This window comes from Centruroides sculpturatus, unplaced genomic scaffold (assembly GCF_000671375.1).
Source record: "Centruroides sculpturatus isolate CEXI.00-Female unplaced genomic scaffold, Cexi_2.0 scaffold348, whole genome shotgun sequence".
Classification (NCBI taxonomy): Eukaryota; Metazoa; Arthropoda; class Arachnida; order Scorpiones; family Buthidae; genus Centruroides; species Centruroides sculpturatus.
In genome coordinates this window covers 540,745-563,868 of record NW_019384859.1, presented here as the reverse complement: position 1 = coordinate 563,868, position 23,124 = coordinate 540,745, and the positions used below count along the sequence as shown (strand labels likewise).

Genomic DNA, 23,124 nt, shown 5'->3' with positions numbered 1-23,124 from the left:
TATTAAAACTGCTTTATGGAGTAACTCGCCCATGTAATACCGAAATAGCACTGTTAAATCAAGTATGATCACTTAACTAGAGAATGGTCAATGATAATTTGTACATAGAGGATGTTTTCCTTTAAAACCCAAACATTTCAGTTTAGCGTTTGTTTCGAACACTAAACTGAAATGTTTAGGTTTGTTTCTTTCAATAAAAGCAATTAATTATTAAAGCATTATATAAATTATATATTAATTTTAGCAACAGCAATGATTTATAAATTGAATTTGAATAATATAAGTTTGAGTTTGGTTTTTACACATTATCATCTTTTCTAGATTTTTTTTAAACCTCACTTACTATATACTATATCACCATTATTATTATATATATATAATGAATTGAGGAATAGCAATTTATTATGTAGATTCATTTCCTTTTCATAAACCATAAACATTTATAAAATTAAGTCATATGAAATGTAAAAAATTATTAGATACATTTTTTAATGAAAATAGTGGTGATGATGATGATCAAACATACAGTATTCTGAATTAATTATATTTATTTTTATCAAGGAAAATTCCAAATGCAAGTATTGTCTCAATGTGGTCATGCTATTCATGAAGATGAGCCTGACAAAGTGAGTTTTTTTTCTTTTTTAAATAATTTTTTGAAATATTTAGAAAATTTTAATCATTAAGATTTCTATAGTTATAACAATAGCAATTTAATACAAGAAATTTCAAATGCATTAAATAAGCTTGGATTTTTATGTTTAATTTTGTTGCTGGAATGTGTGATTATGGTTATGAGGTTTCACATTTTTTATGTCATACAAGCAGATGTGTATAATTTTATATTTTATAAACTATAATAATAACTAATAAACTTCAGAAATAAATTGTATTAATTTCTGGAAAATAAATATTTTGGATATATTTATCGTAGTGCTTAAACAAAATATATTTTCAGAATTTTAAAAAAAATACAAAATCTTTTACAAATATGATATAAAGTTTTTATTTAGCTGTTTTAAAGGCAGTGATTATATATATATATATAAATGTATAAAAAAATTTTTTTTATTATAATTCTGAATAGTGTAAATCCAAATTTAATCGTTTTTATATTCAAAGACAAGAACACTGAAAGAGTTTCTAGGAGCTTGAAATAATTTATTTGATTAACTTTTATGCAATACAATCATGCCATCTTTACATTACTTTAAAACAAAATTGAAGAGCTATTTAACGTTCTTTATAAGTTTTGAATTTGAGCAGTTATGTTTGAAGTATGCTGTTTGTTCCATTTTAACCACATTAAGTGGATGTTGAATATCATTTTGAAGTGAACTGAAAATGGGATTATTGTATAATGTTACTCAAGTAAATGGTTTCAGATTCATAGAAACTTTTTTGGAAGTTCCTGTAAAGTTAAATTATGAAGATAATGTTCTTACTGTAAATCAGTCAATTTTGAGCTGAAATTTAAAAATTTCCTTTATGTAAATGCTATTAATTTTCATGTTTCAAAACCAAAGTTATTAAGAAAATTATTTTTATAGGTTGCGGAAGCCATAGCGACTTTTGTGGTACGTCATAAATTTGCTACCCCCACTTCAAATTTCCAGAGGTAATAATTTTTTTTACCTTCATTTATATATAATTAGATACAAATGCTATATTTATAAAAATTATTAAATTTATTTCAGAACTTTTCCTGCTTGTTAATATTTATATGGAGAAACAGTTTATAATTTCCATATCAAAAAAAAAATAAAAAATATTATTTAAATATATTTACAAATGTAATATAAAAATAACAAATTGATTGTGATAATTATTATGTGAGGAGTATATAATTTGAGAATTGTATACAAAAACATGTGTTTAGAAATTGTTTAAATGTTTTAATGAAACACTTATATAAATCACGTATATTATTATTATCATTAATGTATTGTCTAATATTTGTTTGCTTATTAATAATTTTCTTCATTAACATTACTTAAACTAACTGATATACTTAAGAAGGAATTTGTTTTTGTCATAAAATGACTGACACTGCCAAAACTAGTAACAAAAACAAATGTTTTCAAACCTGTTTTTATTCGTGTATAGTATATGAAAGAAGGAAAAAGTTAAGTTGTAAATCTCCAATTTCTTAATCTGTAAAAATTTTATGACTCATTTCTCCAAAATATTGTATCGAGAAATATGACTCGGAATCCAGGAAATGTATATAAAAATAAAACATAACTTTGATTCTAAATATTAATAAATATCTAGATTATGAGAAAAATTTAAATTTTTTTTCTTGTTTAATTTTTTTGGATGATATTTATCAATATATATATTTTTGGATGCTTAGAAATTATTTAAAATGTTATTTTAGAGAATAGAATAAGATTTATTTTTTTCTTTAAACACATACTTAACCAATATGGATGAATTTTGTAGAGTAATCTGTTCCAGATTGGCTCCATTCTAATTTTGATCTGTTTATTCAATAAAAGTCAATTTTACTATGATAAAATGTATTTTATAACATCATAATATGTAGAACACACATTCTTGCAAATGATTTGTAAAAAATGCATGTAAGTATGATAGTATTTCTCTTTTTGTTTGTTTTTCCCTTTATTCTGTATACGTTGCCTATAAATATTTTCTTGTTACCTAAAATTAAAAAAAAAAATTTGGTCCATAAGCAAATCTCTGCAACAAGAGGAATCTTAACTATAGCTTCAGTTGTTATACAGATGGATACTACATGGATACAAGTCATGAATATGCATCTGTAAAATGTGTCAAAGATCTCAAATATGATGAACACATGGAAAAAATCATTAGGTTTCCACCTATAGCAAGCAATCTATGACATAACTGAAGTATAACTTCTGTTTAGAAGGAAAATTTGTTTCCTGAAATCCTGTTATATATATCATTTTAAAGATTATGCCAACATAATATTGAAAACTGATAAGACAATTCAAAATCCGACACACAGTATTATCTAATTCAAAGGTAAATATAAATGCTGAAACTGAAACAAGTACTGTACAGTACATTAGGTTAATATAAGCAACCATCATAATCTATCATTGCTGTTCTTATAGTAATCAAAAAGTATTATAAGAATGTGTAATGATGGGCATTAAATGATCAAAGCAATTAGTATCAACCTCTGGAACCTGGAATTGATCAGGGATTTTTTTTGAGTGATCTGTGAGACCCTCCTCTATTGATATGACTGAACCCATGATGGAATGGAAAAAGTTCAGTTCCCTCTTAGTTCAGTTTGTCTAAACAGAAGTTATGATAATATAGAAAGGAACTCAGAGATTTTACATAAGTACTGCTTTATTATATTAACCAAGTACAATAAAAATTCTTTGGTGAATGCCCTATTTCAAAGATTTAAGTAAAGAGGTATAAATATAACTTGATAAATTTTATTTTCAAAACTACACTTATCAAGAACTAGAAATTTCCCCAACAAGCAAACGACCTACTTTCTATGAGAAAGTAGAGATTGAAGCATTGAGATGAGTATACAGATTTCAAGAAATTCAAGTAGCTAATGTTTCTACAAATTAAGTAGTCTATATTGCCCGTCGAAACATAGTTAATGTATGATAATACATTTTAAACAACAGGCTCGTTAGATCGTTACTTCCGATTGGATAATAGAATGTCACGAGGTCATTATTAAGTTTTTTTTTTAATTGTAGAAGATGCGGCTATTTTTTTTAAAGTTTAAATTTTAAATTTAATGAAGTAAGTTTAAAATATGCCATTTGTAAAAATATTTAAAAATGCAGCTTAAAGGAAATTTCCTGAAGCATGAACGTTCACATTTACAACCATTCGAAATTTTCCTTGTCAACCGAATCATTTATGTGATTCTTTTCCGATTTCGATGAAATACCATTTGAAGATTCATTTTCTGTGTTATGTGGTTCTAATGACAAAACCTCTAAAGCTGTGTGCACGATCACACTTTTGTCATCCGTTGATTCTTTATCTTCCGGCGATAATGTAATCGATACGTTTGAGAACATTTCTTGAGAAGATTCGTCTGCTTCGAGCTTTTCGTAGGGTATGTTGCTTTCTTCTTCAGTTTGGAAAGTGGATGAAAATGTGCTGTCAAAATTATTTTGATCAGTACCCTTTCCGCTCGAAGTTTCAAATGTAAATAATTGATCTAATGCATCATCGGTTAAAATTGGCTGTTGGTCTATATTACGCTCTTCAACTGGAATTTCACAAGCGATAGAAACCTCTTTGGAACAATTATAATCTATATTGTGAGAAATCGACTGCACCCTTTCTTCTTGTTCATCGTCGTCATCCAGATTATCATTGTTTCTTAAATTTAAAGCAGAATTAGTAAGGGACTCCAGGTCGACTTCATCTTCTAATAACTGTTTCCAACTCTCGGATTTTGGAATTGTTAAATTATCTTTTCGTGATTTGCAAGCATTAATTAATTCCTGCCATTTTTGACTACTTGTTCCACGCCTTCCCGATACCCGACCAATTCTCTTAGGTGTACTGTTACTGGAACCGATATCTACTTTATCTCCAGCTAAAGTTATGTTGAAATCCTTCAAAAGTCGACGTTGTCTTACTTTGGATTTCTTTCCGGGAGCTGAAATTTGTAATTTATTTGTAATTAGTTCATTTTAATTATGAAAATTTTATTAGATACTTACTTTCCGATCTCTTCAGACGGATGCTTTCTGTATTCATCCCGCTATCACGAAGAACATCCATTAATTCATATCGAAAAGAAAAAATATCTTGTCTTACTTCATTGATATCATCTTCTGTCACACTATGAAATTCTGCATGTCTTTGCTGAGAAGTTATGTAACGCCAAACCAGATTTCTCATCACATACTTTATTACAGAGAAATTAATAGTTTATAGAAATAATTTTTATAAAACTTTTCTAAAATAATACTTTGCTTACTTGATATTTCGCGTTTAAGAAATCTCGAGTTTCCTTTGTCTGAAATAAAACATAACATTTAGTTTAACATAATTTGGTATAATTATAAAAATAGTTTGAATTATTTTTTGATAATATCACAAAAACATAATGTACTACTGTAGAATCTATAGTTCTTGTTTATTTACAAGAAATATACGAAATTTTATTAACGATTAACGTCTAATGGCTTGTAGAAAAGAGGCATACAATTGCTGAAATCAGTACAAAATTAAATATCGGTTATAGTGCTCAAATAAAACAAATAATCAATAGTTAAAAAAGTACAGGTTAAAATTTAAAATTTCAACTGAGGAACAAACAAGAACAAATGGTAAATGAAGAGTAAGAAATAAATAAATGAAGATACTTCATTCTCATGATGAGATACAGTAGGATCCCTCTATACGCGAGCAATACCTACTAAGATCTCTTTCTTAAACGGAAATTCGCATAACATAATGAACCCCACTAATAATTAAGTATTTTATTTACTAACATACCTATCTTAATTTTTTATATAAATAAGGCAAATAAACAGTATGTTAACAATAAGTAACAATATTAAATTGGAACCATGTCTGAAAAGTAATTTGCTTTAATTAAATAGAGAAACACTGTTACTACATGGACACAATGTGTCACAAGCGAGAACACCATTCAAAGACTCTTGCGAATCTCAGAATTTAATGCAAAACAAAGAAATGAATCATAGTAGCGCTTTACCAGAGCAAGATGCTGCGAGACTTTATCAATATAAAACACGGCGATGATTTATTTAGCCCGCAGTTATTGTCAAACCTCGGTTTACGAACTTAATTCGTTCCTAAAAGTTGTTCGAAAACCGAAACAAATTTTCCCATAAGAAACAATGTTAAATGGATTAATCTATTTCTGACTCCAAAACAAAACTTTTTTTTTTACCTGTTTAGCTGTATTTCGTCCATAAAAACGTCTACAAATGCAATATACGTGAGGAGTCCGCTATTAAAGGTACAGGCCAAAATTACACTAACATTTACAATTAAAGAAAATACAGTAAGACCCCTCTTAAAGCGGGGATGCGTTCCTAGACGACAAAGCGCTAAGCGAAACAGCGTTAAATGAGACCATTTTAACATAGAGTAAATAGGGATAGGGGAACATGCCACCGAAAATAATAAAAATTTACTTTGTTATTTTTATATTAATTTATATAATAATATATGTTAAATAACACACAGAAATGTATAGTAATATATTAATTAGTTCATTTTTTGTGATGAAGGTACTGACTTTTATTGCAAAAAAAAAAAAAAAAAGATTTTCAGAAAGTCGTGAAGTTTCACTTGTAGTTTTTTTCTCTCCTTAAGCAAATGTCGGTAGCAGAAGATCGCATCGAAAACGCTTCTGTTTGCTTTTGCACTCTTTTCAAAATCTAGATCATTCACTAAAATTTGATCAACGATTTCGGTTATCGTTACCAAACTTTTACTAAGAAAATCTGTAGAGAAATTTTTTGGGTTCTTCGTTTTCAGAATCACTATTTTCCAGTTCTACATGGATTCCTTGTTCTGCTAGTTCTTGAAGTCATCGTTGGTAAGGCTCTTACCAGAAACCTGCAGTAACTCCCAAATATTCTGCTCGTCTACGTCTCCTGTATCGATTAAGTTGGCAATTTTGTCAACCTAATGATACAGCGATAGGCTCTTCTCGATGAGAATTTTTGGATACCTTCAGCCATAACTTCTTCCACGCTCCGTTCATGCATTTATCAGTTAATTCTTTCCAAGCCAAGTCGCTATTTCCTGTGGCATCCATGATGTTATTTTTTTCCAAAATTGCACAAAACAAACATGGATTTAAGGGAAGTACAGTGCTACGATGAATTGCCACCTTTTGCTGATTGGTTCGAGTTTGGGAATAATCGTATTATATACGAATCAATGAAATGCCGCGTTATTTTGAATTAGCATACATTTTGAGCGTTTTTTAGGCGTCAAGCAGACCGCGTTATATTGAATCAGCGTTAAGCGAGGCAACGTTAAGCAGGGTCTTACTGTATTTAATACATTCCACAAAAACTGCATACAGTACTTTTATTTATTTCTAGACATAATCGCCGTAAACGTTGCGACATTTATCCCAACGTGACACTACTTTAAACATCCCTTCATGGTACTGTTGCTTGAAGTAGTCCAGAACGGTATCTTCCAATTTCTCTTGATCTGCAAAGCGTTTCCCCGCCAAAAATTTCTTTAAAGGTCTGAATAAATGAAAATCCGATGGAGGGCTAAATTTGGACTATACAGAGGAGGACCCTTCAATTTTGCTGTGCCAACCACAGTTTGGTTTGATTTGACGTGTGGAATATAATATATTGCATATTAATTTTGATTGTACTTTTAATTTTAGTTTTAGTTTCGGTGTAAAACCCAGTTTTAATTATTTTATTATTTTTAGTTTTACATTTTTTTTCCTTCGGATTGTCACTAGTGTAAACCCGAAACCGCTTGTGATGGGGTCTTATATTCAGATTGATAATTTGAATACAAAAATGATAAATTGATGATTAGAAAGACTGTACTACATTGTTTAGAGTAAAAGTTTTCCTTAGGATGATTGATGATAGAAACAAAGTTGAATTTTGTGCGAAAAGATGGCATTCCATAAATATGTGAGTGACGTCAAATTACCAAATAAAGCATAAATAATAATCAATAGTTAAAAAAGTACACTATTGAAAAGACTGAAGAATGAAGATTCTTTTCAATAGGAAGAAGATTGATTTTTTGTGTAGAGACTATTTAATAACGTAATAGTTGAGAAGAAGCTGTAAAATAATGATTTTCGCATCGTCCAGTAATGTATGCTAAGAGTCAGTAAAAGGTATTAAAGTATATAAAGAAAAAATTTAGAACCATTTTTAGAACGAGAACATTCTGATATTTAGCTTAATAGAAGTCATTCTTGAATAGTAAGTTTTGATAATATGTCAGGTCTACTGCAGGTTTCGCAAATTTAAAGAGTAAAATATTAACAAAATGTGTCTGTTGCTACAAACCAATTGTTTCCTTGATAATTTTACAGGCAAGTTACTGTTAATTTTGGTTAACCGTTGAAGATGAAAGATACTTTTATATATGGTTGGATCGAAATGAGTAGTAATTTACATAATAAAATTAATATTTTCAAAATATGAATAAAAACGAGTATTTTTCCTACTTCCAAGCACATTGCGTATGAACAAATGATAGATTTTACGAATACAGTGTATATTTCTCAAGAATTTTAATAAATGTGTCACACGAATTGGATCAATATAAGACTTGAATACTGTAGACTGTAGTGTAAAAAGTGTTTTTTTTAATTAATATAATGCATATTATATTTCATAATATAATTTTTCATACTCGTATGTGAGCCTCATCATCTCTGCGCTCTGGCCACATGCCTCCTCTGTTCTTGCCTTTCCACAGCTGTGGTTAGTAGATACAAGTAAGATATCATCAGTATAAGAAATCATTTGCATATGAGAATTATTGATTTTGATGTCGTCTTATTCATTATCCAGTCGATGAAGTATGTAATTAATGTAGAGTAAGTAAATATGAACTTTATAAACTAATATAACTTTAAATGGTCTCTTTAAGGAATATTCCTCGGCAATGTAAAATACTTTTAGAGTTAATTAGAGTATACTGAAGATGAACTTCATTATTATAATAATTAAAAATATAAAATTATTTTAAAACTAATTCTAATATCGAGTACATTTTATATTTGCCGAAAACTAATTAAAAGTTAATTTGAATTATAATATTTTGGAGGAACAGTACTTTGCATATTACATTCTGGTATATAATAAGTTTATATATGCCGGAATATATGCGATATATACAGAATATATAATGTTAATAGTAATTTTTTAAATAAAATCAAACATTAGACATATATAAATATTAATAGAAAGTGCGAGTTAAAAAATTTATCATCTGCATGTCGATTTTTATTACAAAATGTAGGTTATTTTCATATTTATTTCAAATACAATAAAATGGTTATATCACTATATATTATCAATTACAGTAAATGTTATCGTAAATTTACATTAGTCAAAATTTAAATTTAAAGAAAATAAATGTTTTACCTCACGTTTTTGTGTAGTTATTTATTTTTACTGATGTTTAGATAATGCCATGTTTTTATTATTATTTATTCGAAATTAATTCTGTTAAATAAATTTCTTATTGTATCTACAATAGAGTTTTACTACTTATTCCATTTATATAAAACGATATAACACTTAATTTTTTGATTTATACGGAGAATTAAGTATTAATTTATATAAAGATTTACAAGCAGTGAGAACTTTAAAGGGGCGAGAAGGACGATTGCTCTGGACTCTGACTTTTGAAGCCCTCTCAATTAACATTTTGAATTTCTTACATTTATACTTGACATTGTAAATCATTCCATTTTGATAATATGTAAATACTGCAAACAGTAATATTTATTTTATGTTAATAAATATATTTCTGACTTTTATAATAAATTATAAGTTGAAATGTCATGAGAAAGTGCAAAGCGAAAATATAATCATAGATTGTTGGGCTGCAATTTAAAAAAATCGCAGCCCAACATTGTACGACTCTTCGCTTTCTGTTGTCTGTCCGTTCTTAATATCGAGACTGGTGTTAATTGGACGAGATTCAAGACCAGATATGGAAGGCTTAGGTGCAGTAGGCCCCGATTAACTATATATAAACTTCCGTTCTAAATAGGAAATCACGTGACTTCAATTTAAAAAATTTTCCCTGAATGGAATTATATAGATGACTGGCATGACTGTGCTCTTATCAGGAAAACAATGCACAGGGGCAAGACACTATAAATTTGAGATGGAGAACATATATATTGAATTGAAAAATCAAGAATATGATTAAAAATCGCAGTCCGGCATTATGACGATGTCACAATAAAGAATAAAGAATTGCTCGTTTCTTATAACTTATTATTCGAGCTCATATTTAAGCTTGAAAGCATATAATTATTTATTTATTTTTATCATCTAAAATCAATAAAACTAAAATGCTCACTTTATTTCCTTGTTCAGCATCATCCATGTTTTTTGATTTGCATAATTTCATTAATATTTTTACCGTGGGAAGAATGTTGAATGGAGGTGGTACAGTATTACCTTTTTCGAAATAATCCATAAATAACTTTGTTCTTGCAAATTTCCATTCAGTATCAGCTCTCGCCTAATAACACAAAATTCAATTTAGAACGAGAAAAATATATTTTAAGTTGAAAATCGGACTTACCGATATTATTTGATACGAATTACTCATCATAGCAATTAAGAGATTTAGTAGAACTACAACATTGATGACGCAATATGAGCCGAACATTAGCATTCCCCAAAATCGAGTGTAACTTTTAATACCAGTTAATTCAAAATTGGCCAGATCGACTAGCCCGAAACTTGCCCAAAATAAACTTTGGGACGATTCAAATAAGCTTAAACGAAATTATTGTTTTTAGAAACAATACTATAAATGAATTTAAGAAAATAAGCTAAACATACTTTGAAAATCGTCTCCATGCCAAGCAGGAATCTCTATTTTTATCCCACTTGGCTTGTCCGGTTACCGAATCGTAGCAGATTTTTTTCTCCATGTCTGCATAATACCATAACAACTGATTAAGACCACATGCGAATGAAAATAGCACAAGTGTGTAGATGAAAAAGAATTTAACAATGTCGATGGCCATTCTTCCTAATGATACCTGAAGAGGACCCAAATGAGGATTGATAGAGAATAGATGAATCAATTTAAATGCACTATTTTAGGAATACAAATACATAAAATTAATAATTCTCTTTTTTATATTTAATAATAATAAAAAAAAAAGATTTGTTTGTATTTACGAAAAAATATTCCCTGCTGCAAACAAGCCATCTGCTATTAAAGTTGGATCAAAAGCATCCCACTCTTCTCTAGGAATAAACGCATTATCTGGATATTTAGAAATTTCTGAGTTTGCCTAAATGAAATATTAGTCAGAAAGCTAATTTTATAGTTAATATTAATATATATATATTTAATATTTTACCTGAATATAAGCCCAACCACGTAGTATTATAGTTAGCACGTAAAGCGTGTTTCTAATGAAATCAATGATATTCCAGGTATTTTGAAAATATTCTACGATACCACGCGCCCATAATTCTCTTGTTTCCTGCCAGATATATGCTAAAATAGTTTTCAAAATTATTTATATTCAGCACAAAAAATATTCAGCGAGAAAAACGCTTAGTTTTTTTTAAATAATAAGAAACTTACAAATTACATAAATGAGTATGCTTATTTCTATAATTGTTGGTAAATTTCCTCTTTGCTTTTTTAGAGATTCTGTCATCTGAAATTTCATCTCCTCTGTACCGAAAAGTTCTATTATCAATGTCTCCACACGTTGAGAGGCCAAGATAAGTAAAACTCAAAAAATAAAAATAAAACTAATATAAAATACGAGAAATATCTGGTAAAGAGAGGAGTAAAAATGAACATACATAGAAAAAATAGATATGAGAAGGCATGAACGATGAATTTAACAAAAGGTTTCTCCATTAATTTAGCCGAAGAACTTGTTGGGCATATCATATAAATCCATGAATATACAGGAAACAGCACTCCAATTTTAATTATTTGCCATAATTTTTGAAAAACATTAGATCGTCTAAACCCAGGCAATCCTTCATACCAGAGACTACTTAACAATTGCTGGACATTTGGATGAGCGACAAACTGAAAACAATTATTAAAAATCTATTCATGAAACTATAAGGTTCTACTGTTCAATTTGTTATCCATTTTATATTTATATTCACTATTAGCTTTAAATAGAAAAAAATTCTTACCTTCTTTTGATCACATTTAAGGGCTAATTCTATTCTTGACAATAAACTTTGATTTTTGATTATTTGATCAGATGTGTCGTGACTTAGAATAACTTGTAACTCATCGGAGGTACGCACGTGGTCTAAAAGAGCCACTGCAAATTCTTGGCAAGTTTTTCTTAATATCTAAATATAAATATGTGGAATCACATAATTAACAATAATGAATTTTTTTAATTGAAAATTTAAAAATAAGAAATTTGTAGCATAAAATTACCAAGTACTCTTCTTTAAACTCATTCTCGATTAAACTGAGTCGTTTTAATTCTCCACTAAGTTCAAAAGCCGTCAAAACAGGATCGAAACTGGTCAGACAAATCAAAGATGGCGACGACAATGCACGATAAGCGTTGATTCTAGTTCGCGAATGACGAAGACAATCTTCATGTACAGCATTTAAACACTCGTTACATTTGCATTTGACCTCGTGAGGCATTGGCATGGTAGCATTGCGATCGAGTAACAATTTAAGAATTTCGTAATTATCTTTGTGTGCAGCTAACATAAGAGGTGAAATTTCAGGAGAAAACATTGCTATATCTTTATCCACAGTTTCCCAGCTCTGAAATAAAAACTATTGTGTAAATTTAATCGTTAAAATTAGTTAAAAGATATATAAATATCATTCTTACATATTTTTCTCCAGTTTCTATACATTCTTCGTGATCTAAAAGAAGTTCAACAGCTTCTACGTATTCAACATTAATAGCATGCAGAAGTCCATCTTTTACTTGAACTCCTTCCAGCAATAATAACTTTAACATTTCGAAATTTTCATTATCAATTGCTATTATTACTGCCGATCGACCCAATGGATCTACACAATCAATATTAATCGATGTCGAATCTTTAACTGTTCTTTCTAATATCCTTAAAAAATAAATTTAAAATCCGTGAATACATAGTTGTCTACAAGGCGAGTATACAGTTTTAATGATTATACAAATTGATACACATAAATTGCAGAATATGAAATAGGTCCCATTATTTGGCCCTTTATTTGTAACATCTAAATATTGAAACAAGACGAAAAAATATACTGAACAACAATAATAAAGTTTTCATATAACGTTGTTTGTAGAAACGTCTGACGTTTCCTCAAACAATCACTAGATTACTATTAGAGATAGTTACAATTTGTACCACAAATGACGATAAAAATCTATTTTAAATTTTTGGTCTTTATTGCGGTATGATAATGTGAGTGAGCCCTTTTTGTATTACAGTACTTAAATACTTTAAGAGTTTAATGTTTCAAATTAAATTAAATTAGAGCTTGGAAAAGGCAGAATTTCTTTTAGGCCATTGTTAAAATGATAACGATAGCAGTATTTCTTCTATTCGTTAGACACTGTTCAATTTTTTCCACCGATTTTTGTTTTTAAGTGATGAGTAAGCTTCTGGGACAGTAAGTTTTTAAGTGAATTTTTCTTGTTATGTTGTGAAATGCGACCAGAAATGCTGATTACGTTTTGATGATACCACGAGTAGTTTGATATAAGTTCTGTGTATACAGGGTGTATTTTTATCTTGAGACAATGAAATGTCTTAATTGGATCTCATTATTTTGGGAAAAGGTAGAGACAAAAGTTGTAGGGTGTCGAAGGGCAATCAATTAATGACTTCAGACGTGACCTTGATCTTCAAGGTCATTTGAAGGTCAACTCAGGTTTTTTCATTGGGAACATATATTTTTGACCCTGGAAATGGAAAGAGCAGGAAATTTTACATTCAGATATACTCTTGATTTTAAGGTCTAGGTCAGGGGTGGCCAACAGTTTTTGCCCCCGGGCCAAATTGGAACGAAAACTTTTTCCACGGGCCAAACCAGATGCTGCCCTAGGAAGATTTTGAGGTGGTGCGAGATTTCATTGTGGTGTCACCCCGTAGAGACTAAATTGTAGATAGAGATTACAGATACATTTTTAATATTATCACGCTTTATCAACATTCTACGCCGTACTTACGAGATTTGTAATGTAGGGTTAACTCTAAACGCACAGCGAGTTGTTGACTTTTTTTTTAGGCGTCAGAATTTTTCATCGAGCTATTTGGACTTCAGTAGTTAATATTGAAAGATTGATCGCCGGCCATATAAATTCAATAGACGGGCCATATGTTGGCCATGCCTGGTCTAGGTCAAAGGTCAAAATTATTTTAAGGTTAAAATTAAAAGCTTTTACTAATGGGAAACCATATTTTTTATTACTGGAATAGATAGGGAGGTAAAATTTACATTTTTTCACAACCTTATTACTTTCACCTTTAAAAGCATTCACTACTTTTAGCATTAACCAGGAGTAACAATATAGATATAGTAGTTTTCTGCACCATTTAAGGTGCTTATTTTCAGTTAGTCACATTGCCTTTCACTATTGGGGTGCATGTTTTCGGTGAGTCACTTTACTTCTCACCTTTGCTTGAGATATTGGTTTTGGGGAAAATTTATAACAAATATTCAAAATGATGCTTTTCCACTTCGATGCATTTGTTGAGCTGCGCTTAAAATTATCAAGCTTGAGATGACCTTTAGAGGTCAAATTCGGAGTATTCAAGGTCATAGCTGATTGTGAAATTTTCCGCTTTTTCCATGTAAATGTAAATTTTACCTCCCTGTCTATTCCAGTAATAAAAAATATGGTTTCCCATTAGTAAAAGTTTTTAATTTTAACCTTAAAATAATTATGACCTTTGGCCTAGACCTTAAGATCAAGGGTATAGCTGAATGTTAAATTTCCTGCTCTTTCCATTTCTGCAGTCAAAAATATGTGTTCCCATTGAAAAAAACAGACTTGACCTCCAAATGACCTTGAAGCGCAAGGTCACGATCACGTCTGAGGTCACTAATTGTTGCCCCCTCGACACCCTACAACTTTTGTCTATACCTTTTTCCAAAATAATGAGATCCAATTAAGATATCTCATTGTCTCAAGATAAAAATACACCCTGTATATGTAATATCATCACATTACCTATAAAATTTCTTGTGATATATGAGGTTTGTTGTTGATACTTGATCATATATGATGACTTATTCATTTGCAGGCAAGGTGTTTGACGGCGAGTAGACAAATGTGCAAATAAAATGAAAATAAAAACGATTTTCAGAAAAGTAGTAAGTTATTTTAGCTATCATCACATTGCCAATTCTTATTATCTCTACCTGTCACCAAATTACCAGATTCTGACTACCAAATTTGTGGTTAATTGTAGTTATACTAAAAATTTTATGCCAGAAATAAGAGTGTGCTGATATACCAAGCACGGGATAGTATGCTTTCATTCATGTTAGTAATATTTGAGCATTTCAGTGAAGACCAAAATCTAGCACCACATTATCAATCCTTATTCTATTTTATACAAAACAAGCAACGAAATGAAAAAAAATGCTCACTTATACACCTAATTATTTACTAAATAAATCAATTTTGTATTGGTTGTGTAGTAATTTTATTAGTAAAAATTGCATGTATAGATTGCAAGTATAGATTTGTAAACATTTTAAAAATAAACAATAAGCATATTTTTACGTTTCAGAATAATTCATGTCATGTATTTTTAACGTAGTTATTCAAAAACATGTACTTGTGGTAAAAATTAAGTTTTATATATTATACTTTCATTTGGAAATCAAATATTCTTGATATAAGTAGATTCCAAAAGGAAAACATTAGTAACCAGATTTAAAATTTATTATATATTCTATAATAAAGCATTGTTTTTTTTTATTCTATACTAATCTATATCATTAATTATCGTCACATTTATTCAAAGAGCAAAAAAGTCAATTTACTATTGTTTGCTATTATTTAAATTATTTTAAAACCAGTAACAATGCTCATTGTCACCTAAATACGTAATAGGTGTTTAGTATTTAGTATTTAGGTGTTTTATACTTACGCAGTTTAAAACTCTTGTAGCTTATGTACAATACTATAGATTTGTCGGATTATTTTTGCTCTTCGATCGCGTTATATGACTTTCTAGTCATTTATCATTTTATATTATCTATAATTCTATAATAACTTTGTGTCTTCTTCCATTACCACGTGTTAATTAGGCTATACCTTTTGACTGTTGCCAAATCACCGTGTTCTACACCTAGCATATAACATTTTTCAACAGGAGTTAATTTCTTCACTGAAGGATGTTGATTGACGTTTATGTCTGAAGCATCGAAATGCCAACTAGGTTTTCTCTTGTCTGCCATAATCAACCTATTGTAAAGAACAGATGATTAGGTTTACAGAAAATACTCTTAAACAAGAAATACCTAAAAAATTCATTTACTAAATTACAAATTATGAATAATATCGAAGACAAAAAATATAAACTAGGATAACAAATTAATAAAAATTTTATTGTTTTCTTTGAAAATTGAAATGAAAATTATAGTTTTTTCAAATATTCAATACAATGTACTTTTGCTGATCCGAACCTATTATTGTACAGAACTGTTCGGATTGTCGAAATTATATATAAAAAAATTAGTTGAAAAGGACTACAAACAAATACTAATATAAAGGCATAGGAGTAGCTCCGGCCAATCCGGCCTTGGCCGGACCACTTTTTGCTGTCAACGTTATGAACACAATTCTAATTTCAAATTAATTACTAGAATGCAACACTGTCAGACTAAATCAATAAACTTCTCCACGGGGGACATGAGTCATCTCTAAGGTATTGGGCCTTTCTCCTTTCCCGGCAATGCACGTCTCTATCTACCCAGAGAGATTTAGAAATTGAAAACGTTGAAAAAACTATGTAAGAATTGCAGTTTATATTTTCTCCCTTCCTATGGCCTATACTATATTTGATACATATGTTTATGTTTAGTACTAGTTAAGTTATTAAGTAGCCTACTACAAATTTTAATGTGTAGTAGACTACTATATACTGATCTTATAAATTCGTCACGTTTTTGAAAAAAAGAAAATAATAATTTATGATTTCTTTTTGGTTTTGCTGGAACATTTAACGGAAAACCGAACAATATCAGTTTGAATTAACCTTATTTCGGATTAGTGAGAGTTCACTGTAATTATTGTTAAAAATCCAATAGGCTATAGGAGTCAAGCACTTACAGTGAATATTAAACTTATAGTTAAGTTTTATGTAATTTGTACTAATGAAGAAATAACAATTAAAAATTCTTACATACTATACTTTGTAAATTAACTTAATAAGAGAAATATTAAAAATTAAATATTTTAATATATATTTATTATTTGTATAATAATCTAAACTTAATAATAACTTATTTGTTAAATTTTCATATAAGAAAATCAATAAATTAAATGTTTCTGAGATTAATCTAATTATAAATATATCTTATATTTTACTAATATAAAGTGTAAAAGTATTAATTTTAGTAGAATCCGTTAAAATATAGAGAAAAATGGACCCAGATGTAGACTTACCTGTAACATTTGCTGCAACTACACACATAAGTTTCAAACCTTTCAAATGCTTGGACAATCATACTTAATCTTTTTAAATAATTATATCTTTGACTCTTGTGTAAGCAAAACATTTCTATAAAGAAAAATAATCAAATATTAAATATTATTTGAATTTTAAAATATATAATCCTTAAAAGCTTTATTTCAGTAAAAAAAAATGATAAATATTTCATTGTTTTTGAGTTTTGATGGTCTTAATTCCCATTAACACTCACAAAAATATTATGGAAATTTATAATATTTAATTTTGCATATATAAAATATTTTGTCATGTTTAAATATTTATTTCATCGACTAATAAATCGGCTTAATGAATTATTAATTTATATTTTCGACAATTTAATGCTGTTAATTAAGAAATATATTTTCTGGCAAATATTTGTATTGAATTTTTTATAGTATTACCTTAACGAAAAATAATTTAGTTTGCTTTTATCAAAGGCAGAATTCCCCCAGATTTTAATGTATTCGACCAATCAGATCAAACTTGAAAGATATTTAATTGGATCGCAAGGAAGATTTTAATATATTTTTATTTTGTTGGTACTATTTTTGATATCCGTGTTCTAAATTTCGTGATATATCGAGTTCATTTTTGCCTAAAAATACGACTGAAATAAATTGAATCCGGAATATAATTAACGTACCAATGATGCAGTTTATACTTCCACATCTTCTAATAATCTTTAATAAAGTTTAAAGTTAATGAAATTATTTTTTTTATTAAAAATATCATTTAAAAAGATGGTAATATCATTTTTAATAACGAATTATTGAATAAGATATATTATAAATTAAATATATGATTAAATATTGCATCACGGCATTGTGACGATATGACAAATACCGGTAATTGCTCGTTTAGTTTATTCTATACGTAATTTATTACGATTATTTCGTTAGAATAAATAAATGTTAGCTATTTATTAATTAATTTTAAATTTTGATTTAAACAACTTTGTTCATAAATCATCATTGGCGTAATAGCGTCTACCAAACCAGTTGTAAGTTGTATTAAATGTGTTATGCTTACGAATGTGGCATATTTACCGTTATCTAAAATTATAATAATTATATTTTATATTATTATTGAATTAATGCAATATTTGTTTAATGATGTCTTCTAATTTATATGACCATATATGAGTAGCAAAAGTGTTCAGAACATAAAGGCAACTTATATTGGAAACATCTCTCCAAAGTAGGGACGGATCTAAGAAGGCTACAAGAGGCTTAAACCCTCGTCATTGACGTACAAAAAAATTAAAATTAATTTATTCGGACTTAAAAATGTTTTTAAATGGTAGCAAATATGGTTCATCCGATCATCCACAATACAATCGTCTTGCACATGTTAACAAAAAGTCTTTATTCATTATTTAATTACTTATACTTTTTGAGTTAGGTCCCCTTTGGATTCTTTTGGATCCGCTACTGCTCCAAAGCTAGTTTTTCATGAAATGTTTTTGAGATTTTTAGTTTATTTGTTACAATAAGAATTGATAATATTGAAAAAATAAAGGTTTAATATCAATTTAACTAATTATGTATGCAAGACATTTAATAAATATAAATTTACTTTAAAAACATAATTTTTTAAGCCCTTTACTATACGCATTTTAGTTTATATTGTATACAAAATAAGATATCTCGCGTATAATATAAATAATAATAATAATAATAANGATTTTTTTATTATTGCTTTATTTTTAAAATTCCAAGCATTAATAGTTTCTTAGAATTACTTTGGAATAAAAGAAGTAAATACTGCGGTGTAAGTAGCATATTTGCATTTATTTCTTCTGTACTAACAAAGTTGTATGTAGGAAGAAATAAGAAATAAATAAAAAAAACTAAATACAAAAACTTTCTTATTTCACTTTTCAATATGATATTTGGTTATACATCAATTTTCTTTTTATTATATTCTGAAGGAAATTTTGCATAATTTGGCGGCCTCCCGGCAAACTTCTTACAGACCCCCAGGGGCCGCGGCCCCCCTGTTAAGAAACACTGAACTAAACCACATAGTCTTAAGACCACAAATCTAGTATTTTGATGATTGGTATTAATGCTGTCCTTTCCTGTCCATTCTTATCTCACATTTCCTTCTTTTGTTTTCATATATCAAATCAGAACCATATCTGGTCAAGGAATGATGATTGGACAATCAGGAAGAAGTTTTTTGAAAACTATAAAAATCAGTGGGACAGTGGAATTACGGAAGTGAGTTTTGATCTTAGAAGTGAGGAACTTAGTAGTAGAAAACAGGAGCAGTGTTGATTGTAAAAAATCAGAAGTATTAGAGTATAAAAAAAAGGGTAATATGTGTCCATCAAAAACATAAAAAAGAAGTCCAAGAAATCCAAAGTTTTTGACTGTGACTGAATTCCTGGTTTTATATATGATTATTTCAGTGGGTTTTGTGTACATTTAATCTTAGCTGAGAAAGAGAAGTACACAGAACAGCAAGGATCCAGTGAATGGACATAGGCATAGTACCATTTGAATTTTAGTTGAACTTCTGAGTGTTTTTTTTTTTTTTTGTGTGTGAAATATGAATAAATTGAATCAAATTGTTTTGGACTTTTTAATCATGGTTGACTACATTAATTTCTTATTTCTTTAGTTCTTTTCCTAATATATAAGATAGATTAATATAGTTGATAAGTTTTGGCATCAACGTAAAATTAACAATCGTCTCACATGAGAAATTGTTGTCTATGTGACCTATGTGTATAATGTATTCATGAAAAATAAATTGTTGTTAAATAAATAAAGTCTTTGTGTGAGCTTCATGCCTCATAAACTACAGTAAATTACTGCATTATCACTACAATTATAATTGATGTGAAAAAATTTACTTAAATAGAATGTTTTGTCAGGAGGTAGTATGTATTGAGGAATACAAACAACTGAATCTATTTATCAATCCTCACTCACTTGGTCAATATAAATGAATGATACAATTATTAAAGCATATATTGAAGCTAATTGTTTGCACTGCCTCAAATACATGATGTTCTAACTTAATATGCCACACAGAATTAATTATTTCATGATTTTTATTTTATATAAAAATCTTTTAGGTAAGTTAATTAAGTTCTGTATTTTTAGCAATGGTCTCAGAAAGTTATGCACATTTCTAGTCAATAATTTTGATTTTGAAAAAATAGTGATAGGAACATTTATGACCATGACTTAATAACTACATATATATCATTTCTAGATATGTTATCAAATATTACAGAATTAGTTTTTGAATATAAGGAAAATATAATGATATTCCATGAAATTTATTTACCTTAAATCGAGAACTCCATTGTTTATATGAAAAAAAGACAATTGATGACATAAATTTGAGATTATCTATAATATAATTTGCAAAACATTTAAGATTGTTTATTTATCTATGGTGTGTTATGGAAAAGTAAAGATTGTAAATAATATGAATAAGGTATTTTTAAATTATTATTAACATAATTCAATATTTCCAGGTTCAGAACAGAAAAAATCAAATTATTAATCCTTGTTCAAAATGGCTAAATGCATCATCTTGGGATAGTATTTCAGAATTAAATAATTTAAGGAATTTTCATGGAATTGTTTCTTCTTTTGAACAAATTTCAGATCAATGGTTTTTATGGTTTAATCAGCCTGATCCAGAAAATCATAATCTTCCTNTTAGAAATGAAAGTAATACGTTTTCGTTTCCTATTGTAAATCTATGAAGGAAATACAGTATTTAAAAATATGTCCGGCAGGTATTTAGATAAAGCCTATTATCTAGTTAGCAATTATTGCGTTTATAGTGATAAAATCAAATTGACTTATTGAGGTAACTGATAGAAAAATGTAGAAAATTGTATCCAGTACAAAATCTGCTTTTTTTCGTTTTTTAGGTGGAGAAATTAGAATTGTTTTCAATAAAGTCATTAATCATGAGCATAATGACATTTAAGATAAAGCTTGGCTTAAAATTAACAAAAAAGTTATTATTTTTTTTAGAATTTTTAAGAAACGTTGTGTAAAGATGAGTACGAATTTAAATCATGCGATTAAAATTCATGATTTAAAATCTGTTGTAGTAATTTATGATTTCTTATACGATTTTTTACTTTACATCGTATTATTGACGAAGAATTCACATCAGTAATATAATCGATACCAGAGATGACTTTAAAGTAGTAAGCAATCACCTTAACTCTCAAGCTTCTAGATGCTAACAATACAGATGATGAAACTTGCTTGCTTGAATGAAATGTAAACAGCATTCGGGATTTTCGGGTGTTGAATTATTTTTCTGATAATTCAAAAGAAATCGGTAGTCTTAAACTTTATCCTGCGGTGATGACATTATTATAAGATATAACATAAGTTCAGTATAGCAGGAATGATTGAAACGCCAGATTGTCAAATGTCTTATTTGAGAAATTGCTTCTTAATAAAAATGGTTTATTTTAAAAAATACATTGATTTAATTACAATAATTAATAGGCTATATTGTTTACTGGTGTATTATTTTACAGTATTTGAAACTCTTTCCATCCTGTGTGCATTGAGAAAGTTTCTTTTTAGGAAACCCATAACGGGTTTGGCCAGGCCCGTAGTGGGGTAGCGGATGGTGAAAGATAGTACCTGAAATATCCGGACTAACCATTTCGTCCGGATTCGATCCCGGGTCTTCCAGATCGGTTAAGATGGCAGCCCGCCGCTTTGGAATTAGAAATAACTTAGGAAAATTTGAATTCTGAATTCTGATTTCGATTTCAAATTTAATATTTAATAGGTAATTTAATAATTAAATACTTTTTCGAATTTTTGATAATAGCCAGGTTATGGCCGAAGTTTTCATCTGTTAAGATGGCAGCCCGCCGCTTTGGAATTAGAAATAACTTAGGAAAATTTGAATTCTGAATTCTGATTTCGATGTTAAATTTAATATTTAATAGGTTCAATAAAATATTCGTTGTTATTCTTTTAAAGCATTTTCTTCACTTACAAGCAAAAAACAAAATAACTTGTTTATGTAACTATTCAAAATTTATCAATATTCTTTGTTTAACTTGCCTGCCAAAAACAAGGAAACTGGCATCAACATAGCTTATGTTGGATACACCTTAAGATTTCTTCATTAGAGGTTCACCAAACATAAAAAATGATATTAAAAGAAGAGGATCTGTTACAGTTTTATCCTCTATTGCACAACTACCCAGTACAGAGGTAGATTGGTAGATATGTAAAATCATCAGAACTATCTCTCACCCCTCCTATGCCAGCACTATTTGTCAGCATTTTTATTCAAAAAGCAGTGTTTTTCTACCAATGTCCCAGCTATTCCCCGTTCTAAGTATGAAATTTATAATCACTCTGTTGCCAACACGTATAAACAGCATGGACAATGACTTTGTGGTGTTTGTTGTGACAAGTACAAAGTCCCGCGAGAGGAAAATTACAAAATAAATACTCGCCAGATATTTTTTTGACACAAAGTTATTTATTTTTGCTTCGAACAGGTTCGTACTTATAACTAATCCTTATACTACTTACAACTAAAGAAGGAAAAAGAAGGAATAGACAGATAAGAATAGTTTAAGATGAAGATGGAAATACCCGGGATTTTCTTGTGTTCACAATCTTGGGTGGGATACTACACTGGAACTTTACTTGGGATGTTACTTCTCGTCCTTCCTGTGGACCTCTCGTATGGTTCTTTCTGTGGCTCTCTTCAATGTTTC

At 28.8% G+C, this 23,124-nt stretch overlaps 2 protein-coding genes across 2 annotated transcripts in view; one reads left to right on the top strand and one right to left on the bottom strand.

Annotated features, from left to right (window-relative positions):
• Nucleotides 1-2,298, top strand: part of LOC111630623 (protein phosphatase methylesterase 1-like) — a 66,742-nt gene extending 64,444 nt beyond the window's left edge. The window contains exons 14-16 of the mRNA XM_023374754.1: nucleotides 562-626; nucleotides 1,551-1,618; nucleotides 1,698-2,298. Of these exons, the coding sequence (XP_023230522.1) occupies nucleotides 562-626; nucleotides 1,551-1,618; nucleotides 1,698-1,716 (152 nt within the window). The 3' untranslated portion in view covers nucleotides 1,717-2,298. The remainder of the gene's footprint in view (nucleotides 1-561; nucleotides 627-1,550; nucleotides 1,619-1,697) is intronic.
• Nucleotides 2,299-2,701: 403 nt separating this feature from the next.
• Nucleotides 2,702-16,144, bottom strand: LOC111630622 (transient-receptor-potential-like protein). Its single transcript, XM_023374753.1, has 14 exons — nucleotides 15,992-16,144; nucleotides 12,557-12,794; nucleotides 12,142-12,486; nucleotides 11,886-12,050; nucleotides 11,538-11,772; nucleotides 11,311-11,463; nucleotides 11,081-11,220; nucleotides 10,896-11,011; nucleotides 10,551-10,808; nucleotides 10,288-10,483; nucleotides 10,060-10,224; nucleotides 4,964-5,002; nucleotides 4,704-4,890; nucleotides 2,702-4,639 (listed from the first exon to the last, which is right to left on the bottom strand). Exons 1-14 carry the CDS (start codon nucleotides 16,132-16,134, stop codon nucleotides 3,846-3,848), a joined length of 3,174 nt encoding a protein of 1,057 aa, XP_023230521.1. The 5' UTR covers nucleotides 16,135-16,144; the 3' UTR covers nucleotides 2,702-3,845.
• Between the last annotated feature and the right edge of the window lie 6,980 nt (nucleotides 16,145-23,124).